At 37.9% G+C, this 13,225-nt stretch overlaps 1 protein-coding gene across 3 annotated transcripts in view; it reads right to left on the bottom strand.

Annotated features, from left to right (window-relative positions):
• The window catches only part of CCDC141 (coiled-coil domain containing 141), a 223,210-nt gene that overhangs the window by 138,112 nt on the left and 71,873 nt on the right, over positions 1–13,225 (bottom strand). For all 3 annotated transcript variants that reach the window (XM_066281128.1, XM_066281126.1, XM_066281127.1), the window contains exon 6: positions 3,763–3,879. In XM_066281128.1, coding sequence (XP_066137225.1) covers positions 3,763–3,879 — 117 coding nt within the window. The remainder of the gene's footprint in view (positions 1–3,762; positions 3,880–13,225) is intronic.

The following is a 13,225-nucleotide window of genomic DNA, read 5'->3' as shown; positions in this document are numbered from 1 at the left end:
TTAGTCTCTCTTCTCTGGGTTAAACACTGCCAGGTCTTGAGTGGGTCAGGACCCTGAAAGGAAGCAGTTGTTTAAAAAAGCAATTGAGCCCTGGCCGGTTGGCTCAGCGGTAGAGCATCGGCCTAGCGTGCGGAGGACCCAGGTTCAATTCCCGGCCAGGGCACACAGGAGAAGCGCCCATTTGCTTCTCCACCCCTCCGCCACGCTTTCCTCTCTGTCTCTCTCTTCCCCTCCCGCAGCCAAGGCTCCATTGGAGCAAAGATGGCCCGGGCGCTGGGGATGGCTCTGTGGCCTCTGCCTCAGGCGCTAGAGTGGCTCTGGTCGCAACATGGCGACGCCCAGGATGGGCAGAGCATCGCCCCTGGTGGGTGTGCCGGGTGGATCCCAGTCGGGTGCATGCGGGAGTCTGTCTGACTGTCTCTCCCTGTTTCCAGCTTCAGAAAAAATGGAAAAAAAAAAAAAAAAAGCAATTGATTTGTCTGAAACATAATGGTGTTTATCAGAAATTTGTACCACTTAAAAAAATAATATTTGCTTGGATATTCATATGGTTTAACTTCTACACATAATCAAATTATAATATGCAATATTAATTCATCCATATAATGAAATAGTTTGCAGCTAAAGTTTACTTATTAGGTTACATAGAAAAACAGCATGATAAAGCCATAAATAAAGAAATCATAACTCTGATGCTTTGTGTTTCTAGGTTTGTATATGAAAAGATTGAAAGGGAATGTATAAATATACTATTAAGAATGGTTATCTTGGGTTTGAATGATTTATTTTTATTTTCCTTATAGTTTAGTAATTTTCTATGATTCACTTTTTATAATAAAATATATTTCTGATTAAAAATTTACTTCTTCAGATATATGAAAAGATGCTCATCTTCATTAGTTATAGAGAAATGCAAATCAGGCCCTGGCCAGTTGGCTCAATGGTAGAGCATCGGCCTGGCGTGCAGAAGTCCCGGGTTCGATTCCCTGCCAGGGCACACAGGAGAAGCGCCCATCTGCTTCTCCACCCCTCCCTCTCTCCTTCCTCTCTGTCTCTCTCTTCCCCTCCCGCAGCCAAGGCTCCATTGGAGCAAAGATGGCCTGGGCGCTGGGGATGGCTCCTTGGCCTCTGGCCCAGGCGCTAGAGTGGCTCTGGTCTCGACAGAGTGAGGCCCGGAGGGGCAGAGCATCGCCCCCTGGTGGGCAGAGCATAGTCCTTGGTGGGCGTGCCGGGTGGATCCTGGTCTGGCGCATGCGGGAGTCTGTCTGACTGTCTCTCCCCGTTTCCAGCTTCAGAAAAATACAAAAAAAAAAAAAAAAAAGAAATGCAAATCAAAACTGCAATGAGATACCACCTCACACCTGTTAGATTAGCTATTATTAACAAGACAGGTAATAGCAAATGCTGGAGAGGCTGTGGAGAAAAAGGAACCCTCATTCACTGTTGGTGGGAATGTAAAGTAGTGCAACCATTATGGAAGAAAGTATGGTGGTTCCTCAAAAAACTGAAAATAGAACTACCTTATGACCCAACAATCCCTCTACTGGGTATATACTCCAAAAACTCAGAAACATTGATACGTAAAAACACATGCAGCCCCATGTTCATTGCAACATTGTTCACAGTGGCCAAAACATAGAAACAACCAAAAAGCCCTTCAATAGAAGACTGGATAAAGAAGATGTGGCACATATACACTATGGAATACTACTCAGCCATAAGAAATGATGACATCGGATCATTTACAGCAAAATGGTGGGATCTTGATAACATTATATGGAGTGAAATTAGTAAATCAGAAAAAACCAAGAACTACATGATTCCATACATTGGTGGGACATAAAAACGAGACTAAGAGACATGGACAAGAGTGTGATGGCTACCGGGGTTGGGGAGGAGGGGGGGCGCGGAAGGGAAGAAGGAGAGGGAGAGGGGGAGGGGGAGGGGCACAAAGAAAACTAGATAAAAGGTGACGGAGGACAACCTGACTTTGGGTGATGGGTATGCAACATAAGTGAATGGCAAGATAATCTGGACATGTTTTCTTTGAATATATGTACCCTGATTTATTGATGTCACCCCATTAACATTAATTAAAAAAATAATAAAATAAAATTTACTTCTTAAGCCCCTTACAACATTAGGATAATGGTGGAAAGAATATCTATGTTTTTTATTTATGAATTATCAGTGCTACAAATATGAATTGTAAAGTACAATAAAAACTGTATCCTATTAGAATTGAGATTATATGCTAACAAATATTCTACTCCAACTGTCCTTAGGGCTGTAAGAAACCATAAATTCACAGTTACAGTGACCATAACCCCAAAGTATGATTAATTATGTGAATATGCCCTTTTTGTTTTAAAGGAATTAATTACCCTATGCTATTCAGGTTATTTCTTGTGCTTACTACTTAGGGTTTTGATAAAATTTTCAATGATAAAACCTGTTTGACATGCACAGAATAAATTCTTATATAATTTTAAAAAATATTTTGTTAAGTAGACAAACTAAATGCTGAAAATCTTTAAAGAACTTTGAAAATCGTCAGTCATAACAGTCTTTGTAACTGTACCTTTTATCAGTCAGGCAAATATTCAAAGCAAACACTGAATTCCTATGTATACTGCTGTGTTCAAAGAGATGCAAAAACAAAGGCAGTATGATCCCTATGAGACAGACTTCAGTCTAGATAAATGCAATCTACTGCCTTTCCTGTCCCCACCCAAATCCCATCCTCCTAAACATGTAATATTTATTTGGTTTATCTTCCTTATTCCCGACAATTGTCTAGTAGCGTTGGCCCACTGTTTTCCAGAGTTTCTTGACGTAGCTGCACTTACAACTATCTGCCAACCAAGATATGAATAACAGAAAATTGCCAGGCCTTGATATTGATGAAAGTATTCATTGTTCTTACCAATCTATTACCAATACAGTTTTTTTTCCTTGCAGATCAAAATGGAGCACCTGTGAAGACCTTTGGAAAGTATCTAAAAACTGAACAGGCACAAATGAGTCAATTTCCAAAGAACAAGACCCAATGCCTAGGAGAGTCCGGTATCTGTGGCTGCTCTGCCCCTCTTGCCTGCAGCACTTCATGCCGCCATTTTGCAAAAATACCTACAAGTGGTTGCTAAGCAGCCATTAATTTGTGTAAAACTAAAAAAAGGTAAAGCAAATTAAGAAACTAAGAAAATATAAATGGAAACAGAAAGTAAACCATGCCCTGTAATCATAAAAGGGATATTCTAATGATACTGCGGTGTATAAAAACTTTTTTTTCTTTTAGAAAACTAACAGTATAGTGTGTAAGAGCTTGGGCCTTGATGGTGGGTAAGACTTGTAATCAAATTCAAACTTTGCCACTGACGAGATATATCATATTGGAAATGTTACCTTGCTTCTCTAAGTCCCTGTTTTTAGTTTGTTTTAATCTGTAAAATGAGGAAAATAATACTTACTCCTTAGGGATTTTGCAATAATTTAGATAATGCATCTCTTAAACTAAATACATTGTCTGACACATAGTAACCATTAAAAACAGATAGCTACTGTTGTGGAAGCTATTGTTTTGTTCATTATTATTCCAGAAAAATCAAGAGGGCAGTGGTATTAGCTAATGTATCAGAATCTTTTCTATGTAAGTAGTGGGTTATTCAAAGAGACTTTTTTAGTACTCCTCTAAATTACCTATAGAAGCATAGTCAAAGGAAGTCCATGCATGTTTCAGTTATTTTTTAATGTGTCTCTTACCTTTGCTTTTATTTTCAGTTCCTCGTGCTTCCGGATCAACTCCTCATTGTCTGAAAGAGATGAACCTAGACTTTGTTCTCGTAAATCTCTTACGGTTTTCTGAAACCAACAAGTGACCTAAGTAAGAAGCAACAGAGATCAAATTTCAAGTTATTAGAATACTAAGTAAAAATTCAAAATTTTTCCTTAACCTTTCAAAGCTTAAGCCACTTCCATTTCTCTTTATATAAACTCATCTCATGTATTAAATACTTATGATAAGGATTTTTTTTTATTCAACCTCTACATGCTTAAGAGAAAAGAACAAAATAATCCCTGTAAAGCATGAAAACAATGTATCAGTTCAGATTACATGGCATGAAGAAAATTATTCAAAGAAGAATCAAAATATATAGAATTTCACACAGTCTATAAATCATACATGCTTTAAAATATAAATCTCCCTTCTTGGATAGAATATAAATCTGAATATAGTTACACAGACCCACAAAAAGACATTAAGCAGCACATGTAGAATTAAATTTCTACTATAAAAAGCTAATGCAAATATATTGTTTGTTGCAATTGCTAGAAATATGTATTCAGAAAATAAATGAAGTTATTAAAATTCTGACGACATTATAAATGGGGCATGCTACATTCATTTAGACTTGGCTTACAATGCATACCTTATGCAGTTTAATACACAAATAGCAAAGAACTTGAAAGAAGCAGTACATTTTAAAATGATGACATAAGTTGATATTAAACTGATGACATGAGGTTTCTGGCTTCAGATTCTTTACCCAAATTAAAGGAAAAAGACTTGGATTTTTACTCTCAAATCCCAGACAGTAGCATGATCACATCATTGCTACTGATTCCCAAGAGCCTATTCCATGCTAGTAAGTTTGCTAGTTGCTTTTTTTTTTTTTTTTTTTTTTTTTTTTTTTTTTTTTTTTCTGAAGCTGGAAACAGGGAGAGACAGTCAGACAGACTCCAGCATGCGCCCGACCGGGATCCACCCGGCACGCCCACCAGGGGCGGTGCTCTGCTCCCCAGGGGGCGATGCTCTGCCCATCCTGGGCGTCGCCATATTGCGACCAGAGCCACTCTAGCGCCTGAGGCAGAGGCCACAGAGCCATGCCCAGCGCCCGGGCCATCTTTGCTCCAATGGAGCCTTGGCTGCGGGAGGGGAAGAGAGAGACAGAGAGGAAAGCGCGGCGGAGGGGTGGAGAAGCAAATGGGCGCTTCTCCTATGTGCCCTGGCCGGGAATCGAACCCGGGTCCTCCGCACGCTAGGCCGACGCTCTACCGCTGAGCCAACCAGCCAGGGCTGCTAGTTGCTTTTTGTGCACCATTTCTATTTCTCTCAACAACTCTATAACAAGTATGATATCATCATATACCATCATTGTAGAGAAGAGAAGTTAAGCAGTTTTTCCAGGGCCACACAGTAAGTGACAGAACCACCATCTGTCCCCTAACCTACATTATTCCAACGTTTATGTTTTTTCCACTGTGCCCTCCTGCCATTCTTGGGTAACCTAAAATTTTACAGCCCTGGACATGAGGGGAAATTACTTCAAACCTGAAAAATTAATCCAGACAGTCCATTCAAAATAATGAGCATTACACCATGTTCTTCTCCAGCCTAGGTTTTCTTGTCTACAACAGCCTCACAATTTCTCTGAACTCCTATAACATGGAGAAATGTTTGAAGCAGGTGCTTACGGAGAAAACTAGATGAGTCCTAAAGTTCCACACAATTAGTGTGTACATGCACACACACACACACACACAAACACACACATCATAGAAGTCAGGGGTTACCTAGATTAAGACATTCCATTATCACTTCAGGGCTGATATTACGAAGCTGGTTATGAAATCAAATGAATCAAATGGTCTATACTGATGCTTAGCATTTTCCAGTATAAACTAGGCAGTAAAATATGGAGTAAGAGGGCTTCTCTGGCTTTCTACTAATTGGAAGTCTTTAATAATCATTATTTTGGGCTACTACCAGTGCAAAGAAAATAGTAATGATGAGCCTGTAGCAGATTTCCTGTGAAGTACACATCATTTTGTTCATATTTGGCAATTTGTGTAAAATACAAACATTAGCCAGTCCTCATATCTAAAGTATAATGTTTACATATTTACAATGATTTGAAAATAGTCTAGTCTGCCTTTCTGGTATCTTAATTAGGAATATATATATAATGTGCATATTGGAACACACAGAGTATTTTATCAAGAGTTATAAAATTTATTTCTTCATTTAAGTTTATACAAATATTTTCTCACAAAAGCTGTGGTGAGCCCATATAAAACTACAAATGGAGAAATGATTTAAAATTTTCATCAAGGAAAAATGAATTGTGAATATAACTAACATTCAGAGATCATTTAGTTCATTAAGTATTGGGACCAAGTTTCATTTGATCTTAGCTAAAGTTGGAGAAACTCAGAAATCTCAAGAATGCTTTAATAGGGAAAGTTAATATAGAATCTGAGTAAATAAAAAATGGGTATAAACAGGTGTTCGTTAATCTCTAAAAACAGGTGAGAAGCCTGGACCATGAGATAATCCTATTTAATTTTGTGAGTCAAAGACTTGTCATCTAACACATGCCAACAGTGATGAAAGCAGGAAAGGAATGAGTTATTTGATTTTCCAAAGGTATCTACTGGCCTCATCCCTACATTTGGCAAATGTTATTTCAACCCCTAAAGAATGCTATTTCTGTATGGCAATACTATTCCCTATAAGAGAACGTAGTTAAATATGTATTATGGAGGGATTGAACAAAAGAGGAAAAAGAGAGAGAGAGAGAGAGAAACCTCATGGACACAGACTGCTGGGGTAGGGGTGGAGGTGGAGGAGGGTGGAAGGGAATAAATGGTGATGGACAGAGACTTGACTTGGGGAGGTGAACACACAATACAGTGTACAGATGATGTGCTGTAAAATTGTGCACCTGAGCCTGTATAATTTTGTTAACCAGTATCACCCTAATAAATTCATTAAAAGGAGGGAAAAAGATCTATGGTGATATTCTATACATCCTGATCTCATACCTGCCTAGTAAAGCAAAGTGACTTTCTAGATCTACACATTTTTATTACCAAATGCACTCTGGGAAGAAACATAAAAAAGTAAGTTGGCATAAACTCAGAAGTAAGTAGTTCATTGTGTGGGTGTTACATTTCATCATGAGGCATTCACACACACGAGCAGCCTCTTAGATCAGATTTCCTGTGTGTGCTGTGGGATGCATGCAGAATCAGCTCTCGGAGTCTTTCTGATGTAAAAGCAGAACACTCTAAATAACTGTGAGAGCATGTCAACTATAATACTCCACCACCCAGTAAATCAGTCATTGTATTCTGCGTGTACCTACTGCAGACAGCTGCATAGATATTCCAAGAGACTTTCTATAAGCATTTAAATTACATCAGTTGCTGTCTGAAAGCCAGAGTGATAAGTACCATAAATGATGCACCAGGACATTCTATGGAACGTGGTCCCTGCAAAGGATGAAAACATGAGCCAAGGGTTGGTGCTGGTGAATACACAATACAATTTACAGATGATGTATTATAGAATTGTACAGCTGAAATCTATATAATTTTGCCAACCAATATCATCCCAATAAAGTCAATAAGCTTTTTTAAAGAAATAAAAATTACCTCTATTACTATACTTTTCTGCTTGTATTGTGACATGTTGCCCATAATAAACCTTGAGGAAAAGTTAAAATCCATCATGCACTTGAACAGGCACAAGGTATCACAAATAACTATGTTCATTTTCTAGTCAAGTTTGAGGTGACACTGGTGTCAAATGAAATCATGTTGCTATTGGTCTCATGAAGACTAAGTTACTAAATAAAGATGAAATAAAATTCTGTCGATTCAGAAAAGAAAGAAAGAATGTTCACATTGGTTAAATGTGGAAATACTATTTTGGATATGTTGGATTAAACACAATATATAATAGTTTTTCACTTTTTTATGAGGTTATTTACTTTTTTAATGTGTCTTTTTCATTTGTTTAATATGACTACTAGAACTTTTAAAATCACCTATGTGGCTTACACTATATTTTTATTGGATGGTTCTGCAATTCAAGGACATTTAGAATATCCTTGTTCATAGATCTAAAAACTGAGTTTTAATAAAGTTTTAATAAAACTTTAATAAAGTTTTTATTTGAAATAGTGAAGTCGACTTCCAGTCAAAATGGCAGTGTGTGTAAACATGGTACTCAAATCTCTCCACAATCACATCAAAATTACAACTAAACTACGGAATAACCATCATTCAGAACCACCTGAAATCTAGCTGAATGGAAATCCTACAACTAGGGATTTGAAGAAATCTCATCGAGACTGGTAGGAGGGGCATAGACATTGAACAGGCTGGTTTCACACCCACGTGTGGCAGTTTAAAATAGGGAGGGCTATCTCTGCTGTGGAGGTTGCCCTGAGTAGCAAGGGGTCTCAGTCCCATACCAGCTCAGGATTCCAGAACCATGACTTCTGGCTGTAAAAACTGATAGGGAGTGTGGCTGAATGAGATGGTGAACTGCTAGAGTCCCAGGCAGCTCCTCTTAAAGGGCCCACCATAGGCTTACTCATATTCATTCCCTCTGAGCTCCAGCACTGGTGCTGCAGCTTCAAAGGAACCAGGGACATACCAGGATAAACTGGATTCTCTGGCATCTGGACAAGAGCTGGGGAGCAGCATTCTACCAGGCAAAAGTGCTGGCAGAGCCATTGTTCCTTTTCTGTGACCCCTACCCCCACCCCATTCCACTAAGCTAGCCAGCAGGTACCACATCTGAGTTTCCATCAACCTGGCTCACACTGCTGACCCTGCCCTGGTGATTCCCTGAGACCCCACCCAGCCAGCTTGCAGGCCTACCCAATTTGTTTTCAGTGGCTTTTCCATACAAAGAACCTGTCTTGGCTCATGCCTTGGACTTTCCTAAAATCTCTCAAACAAGTAGTATATAGCGCCTGCAAACCTCATACCTCTTACTAAGTGGTCCCAGGTCTGACACTAGTGGTAGTAAGCTTTGGTTCACAGCCTAGACTCTCCTGGGCATCTCCAAGCCCAGCACCAGTATCAGCCATCTGCACATTGCTCTGTAGCTCATGCCAGGTGGCTCCAGGCAGGGCACAGGTGGTGGTTGACCTTGCCCCTCCCAGGAGGTCCCAGAGCCAGTATACCATTGGACAGCTTCAGACTACGCCAGATTACAACCCTACCACCTCCACGGGTCATACACTAAGTGAGTGCACTCAGTAGGCACCAAAGCCCCACTGAAGAAAGTTCTGCTTTGGGGATTGGCTCCCACACTGCAGCTTCTCCATTGTAGTTGCAGCCAGTCATCAAAGCTGATCAGTGTGGGGGTCAATTTTTCCCTATGCCACCAACAGCAATCAAGGCTCAAATGTAACAGAGTAGTACACACAAACCTCACAGGAGTGTATCTGCAGTGCCCAGCTCAGGTGACTGAGAAAGCTGTGTCACTGAGCCATACAGGACACTTACTACACAAGGTCACTCTACCAAGTCTGGGAGACATAGTAGTTCTACCTAATACTTAGAAACAAATACAGGGAAGCAGCCAAAATGCAGAGACAAGGAAACTTGTCTCAAATAAAAGAGCGGGAGAAATTTCCAGAAAAAGAACGAACATATTGGAAGCAAGCAATCTACCAGATATAGAGTTCAAAACACTGGTTATAAGGATGCTCAAGGAACTTAGAACTTCAACAAAGAAATAATATGCATAAAAAAGGCATAGAAATCATAATAAAGAACCAGTCAGAAATGAAGAACACACTAACTTAAATGAAGAATATGTAATTTACAAGGTATCAACAGTACAGTAGATCAAGCCAAGATCAGCAATTTGGAATATAAGGGGGGGAAAAACATGCAATCAGAACAGCAAAAAGAAAAAAGAAACTAAAAAAAAATTGAAGATAGTGTAAGGAGTAACTAGGACAATTTCATATCAACTTTTGCATCATGGGGTTCTGGAGAAGAAAGAGAACAAGAAATTGAAAACCTATTTTAAAAAACAATGACAGTAAACTTCCTTAACCTGGTGCATGAAGTAGATATACAAATGCAGGAAGTACAGAGAGTCCCAAATGAGATGAACCCAAAGAGGTCCATACCAAGACACATCATAATTAAAATGCAAAAGGTTAGGGGAAAAAAAAGAGATTTTTAAAAGCAGCAAGAGAAAAGCCATTAATTACCTACAACGGAGCTCCCATAAGACTGTCAGCTGATTTCTCAACAGACACTTTGAGGGCCAGAAGGGAGTGGCAAAAAATATTTAAAGCAATGAAAAGCAAGGATCTATAACCAAGATTATTCTACCCATTAAAGCTATTATTCAGAATTGAAGGATATATAAAGAGCTTCCAGTCAAGAAAAAGCTAAAGGACTTCATCACCACAAAATTAGTATTATAGGAAATGTTAAAGGGTCTTCTTTAAGAAGAAAAAGAAAAAATAAAGATAAAAAATATGAACAATAAAATGGCGATAAATACATATCTATCAATAATTAAAGCTAAAAAACAGAATAAACAAACAAGCAGAACAGAAACAGACTCATAGATACAGAGGACATTCTGACAGCTGCCAGATGGGAAGGAGGTCTGGGCATGGGTAAAAAAAGGTGAAGGGATGAAGAAGTACAAATTGGTTGTCACAGAATAGTTATGCAGATGGGTGTATGTAAAGTACAGCATAGGGAAAACAGTCAACGTTCTTATAACTATGTGTGATGTCAAATGGGTATGAGACTTACCAGGATTATCATTTAGTAAGTTATATTATGTCTAATCACTGTATGACAACTGTAACTGAAATTTTTTTCTAATGATTTTTTAAAAATTAAATAAAGTAGTGAAGTCAAGAGAACGGTGGGATGAAAAATTGGTTGGTAAGCATCTATGGGCCACTGGGTGGGGTTGCTGAAGTAGAACTAATTACTCTTTCAGAGAAGTTTATTGGCTAAGTAAAAGAAGGATCGGATGATAGCTTTAAGGAAAGCAGGGGTAACAAATAGGTTTCTCCCCACCAAAATCCCCTGTGAATACCTTAAGATCCTTTGCATTTACTCTGACATGTCTTAGAGTGAATTCTAGAGACAGCATAAGTGTTAAAATAAAATTTAGTGATAAATTTTAATCTGTGAGTGGTGGAAATTCATGTATGTTTGTTATTGGGCTGCACGATTGAATAATACCAGTATCATCAGGATAATTCAACTCTTATTTTGATCTTATGCCAGTCAATGTCAGAAAGCTACATTCAAAGAAATATTTTCTTAAAAACTCTTATTATGTGTTAGTCACTACATTGGGCACTTCTATATTACTTTATATTAATTTAAGCTGGTTAACCATTCAAGCTCTGTTAGTTAGAAGGTAGTATTATATAAAGGGTGTGTGTGGCCCTGGCTGGGTGACTCAGTTGGTTAGAGCACCATCCCAAAGCACAGAGGTTGCTGGCTCAATCCCTGGTCAGGGCACAAACAGGAAAAGACCCGTGTTCCTGTCTCTCTCTCTCTCTCTCTCTCTCTCTCCTCCCTTCCCTCTCTCTCTAAAATCAATACAATAAACATTAAAGAAATGACTTAAAAAATTCAAGACTCTTAAGATAAAGCAGTGTTCATTTCACTCCAACAAATAATAAAGAAATTTGTTCAAGATTCAGAATGGCCCAGAGCATTGAATTAAAAAAAAGTGTATGTGCATACATGTACAAATGCACACATACACACACATGCATGTGTGTGCGCAAAGTTTTGTAGCTGCCTACCAGGTACAGAACTGGTATCCTGAGCCTGTGCTTATATGTGTCATCTCTGATATTATTTTAATTGCCTATTAACAAGGAATATGATTACATATGGTCCCACAATTATTATATACATTGTATAAAACCTTCCAAATGTGATCCCTATTACCCCTCTTTCCCCCATAAAGATGTGTATCTTACATGTGTATGTGATCGGGTGGTAAAAAGAAATTATCTCCCCTCATTTCTTCCTTAACACTCCTCAATGTCCTTGATATTGTCTTTTACAAAGAGACCATGAATAACTTAGTTTTAATTTATCTGTTTGTCTCATTTATGCCTGATTGGAGCAATTGAGAAAAATTACATTCATAAATCTTCTTGCCAAGATAATTAATTATGCACAAAATATTCCAAGCTGCTTCTGATTTTCATTAATGAGGCAGCAGATTATCTATCTGCAAAATAAAATGCTGCTGGAGTTGGAAGAAATGGTCAGGTGCTCATCTTTAAATGCAAAAGAAGTGCACATTTTTACGTAAGAAAAACACTGACACAGAAAGAACATTCTATGATCATGTTTATCAGACTATCACATCTCAATTAAGATAGAAAAGTATGTGAGTTTTGTTTGTGCGTTTTTTCCTGTGATTGATGTAAATCTTAAATTGTCATTATTCTAGTCATTCAATTTTTTTTTCAAATAGTTTCAGCTAAGCCATTATAGTTCAAAAGCATTAGCCATAATTACTTAGACACAGAGAAGCACAAAATGCATCTTTTAAATAGCCCTTATGAGACGATGCATCAGATATTAACATTATTATTCATCAGTAATCTTTGCTGTAATTATCCACTTAGGTTTCTGTTTTCTTAAGTGGTTAAAATGATGGATGAAACTAGTACTCTATTAATGTAAAGTTTCACAGTTCTTATAGTCCCTTAAAATAAGTGCAGAACTGGCAAAAAAGTTTTTTTCCCTCCAAAAATTCTGTACCATTGTATCAACTCACGGTTCCATAATGTTCTACATTCATTAGGTAGATCATCCAGGAACATGATAATCATAGAACCCAAGTTACTAACAAGAGTTATACCCAATTTGGTGTCCCTGCAGCTTCAGTAAAACTTAGAATAGATCATTCAGAAAACTTAAAAGTTAGGTAAGATAATTATGCTTGTATGTACATGGACTTTTAAATATTTCTTTGCTCACACAATTAAAACACAGTAAGTATTAATACTTGCTTATAATATTGAGAAAACTGAAGACTACTTCCTCACCAATAAGATATTATTTAAATTGTGCTAAATTCAAGCAGTGAAATATTATATACCCATTAAAATTACCTATTGTACTTTTGACACAAGAATATATCCATGACTTGTTCAATTTAACAAAAATCAGGTAATAATATATACATAGGTTAATTCCATTAGTTTTTGTTTGCTTGCTTATCGGTTTCTTTAAAACATTTGTGTGTTGCTATGCCTGTGCTCATGCTTATATGAAAGTCTAAAAGGTGACAGTATGCCAAATAAAAATTATCTGTGTAGATAGTGATCCCACCTACATTTTAACAAATGGGCATTAAGAGCCCAACTATCTTTTTTTTTTAAACTGTTCATTGACTACCCATTGAACA

This window comes from Saccopteryx bilineata, chromosome 5 (genome assembly GCF_036850765.1).
Source record: "Saccopteryx bilineata isolate mSacBil1 chromosome 5, mSacBil1_pri_phased_curated, whole genome shotgun sequence".
Lineage (NCBI taxonomy): Eukaryota > Metazoa > Chordata > Mammalia > Chiroptera > Emballonuridae > Saccopteryx > Saccopteryx bilineata.
Note: the sequence above shows the minus strand (reverse complement) of the source record. Positions and strands in the feature narration are given on the sequence as shown.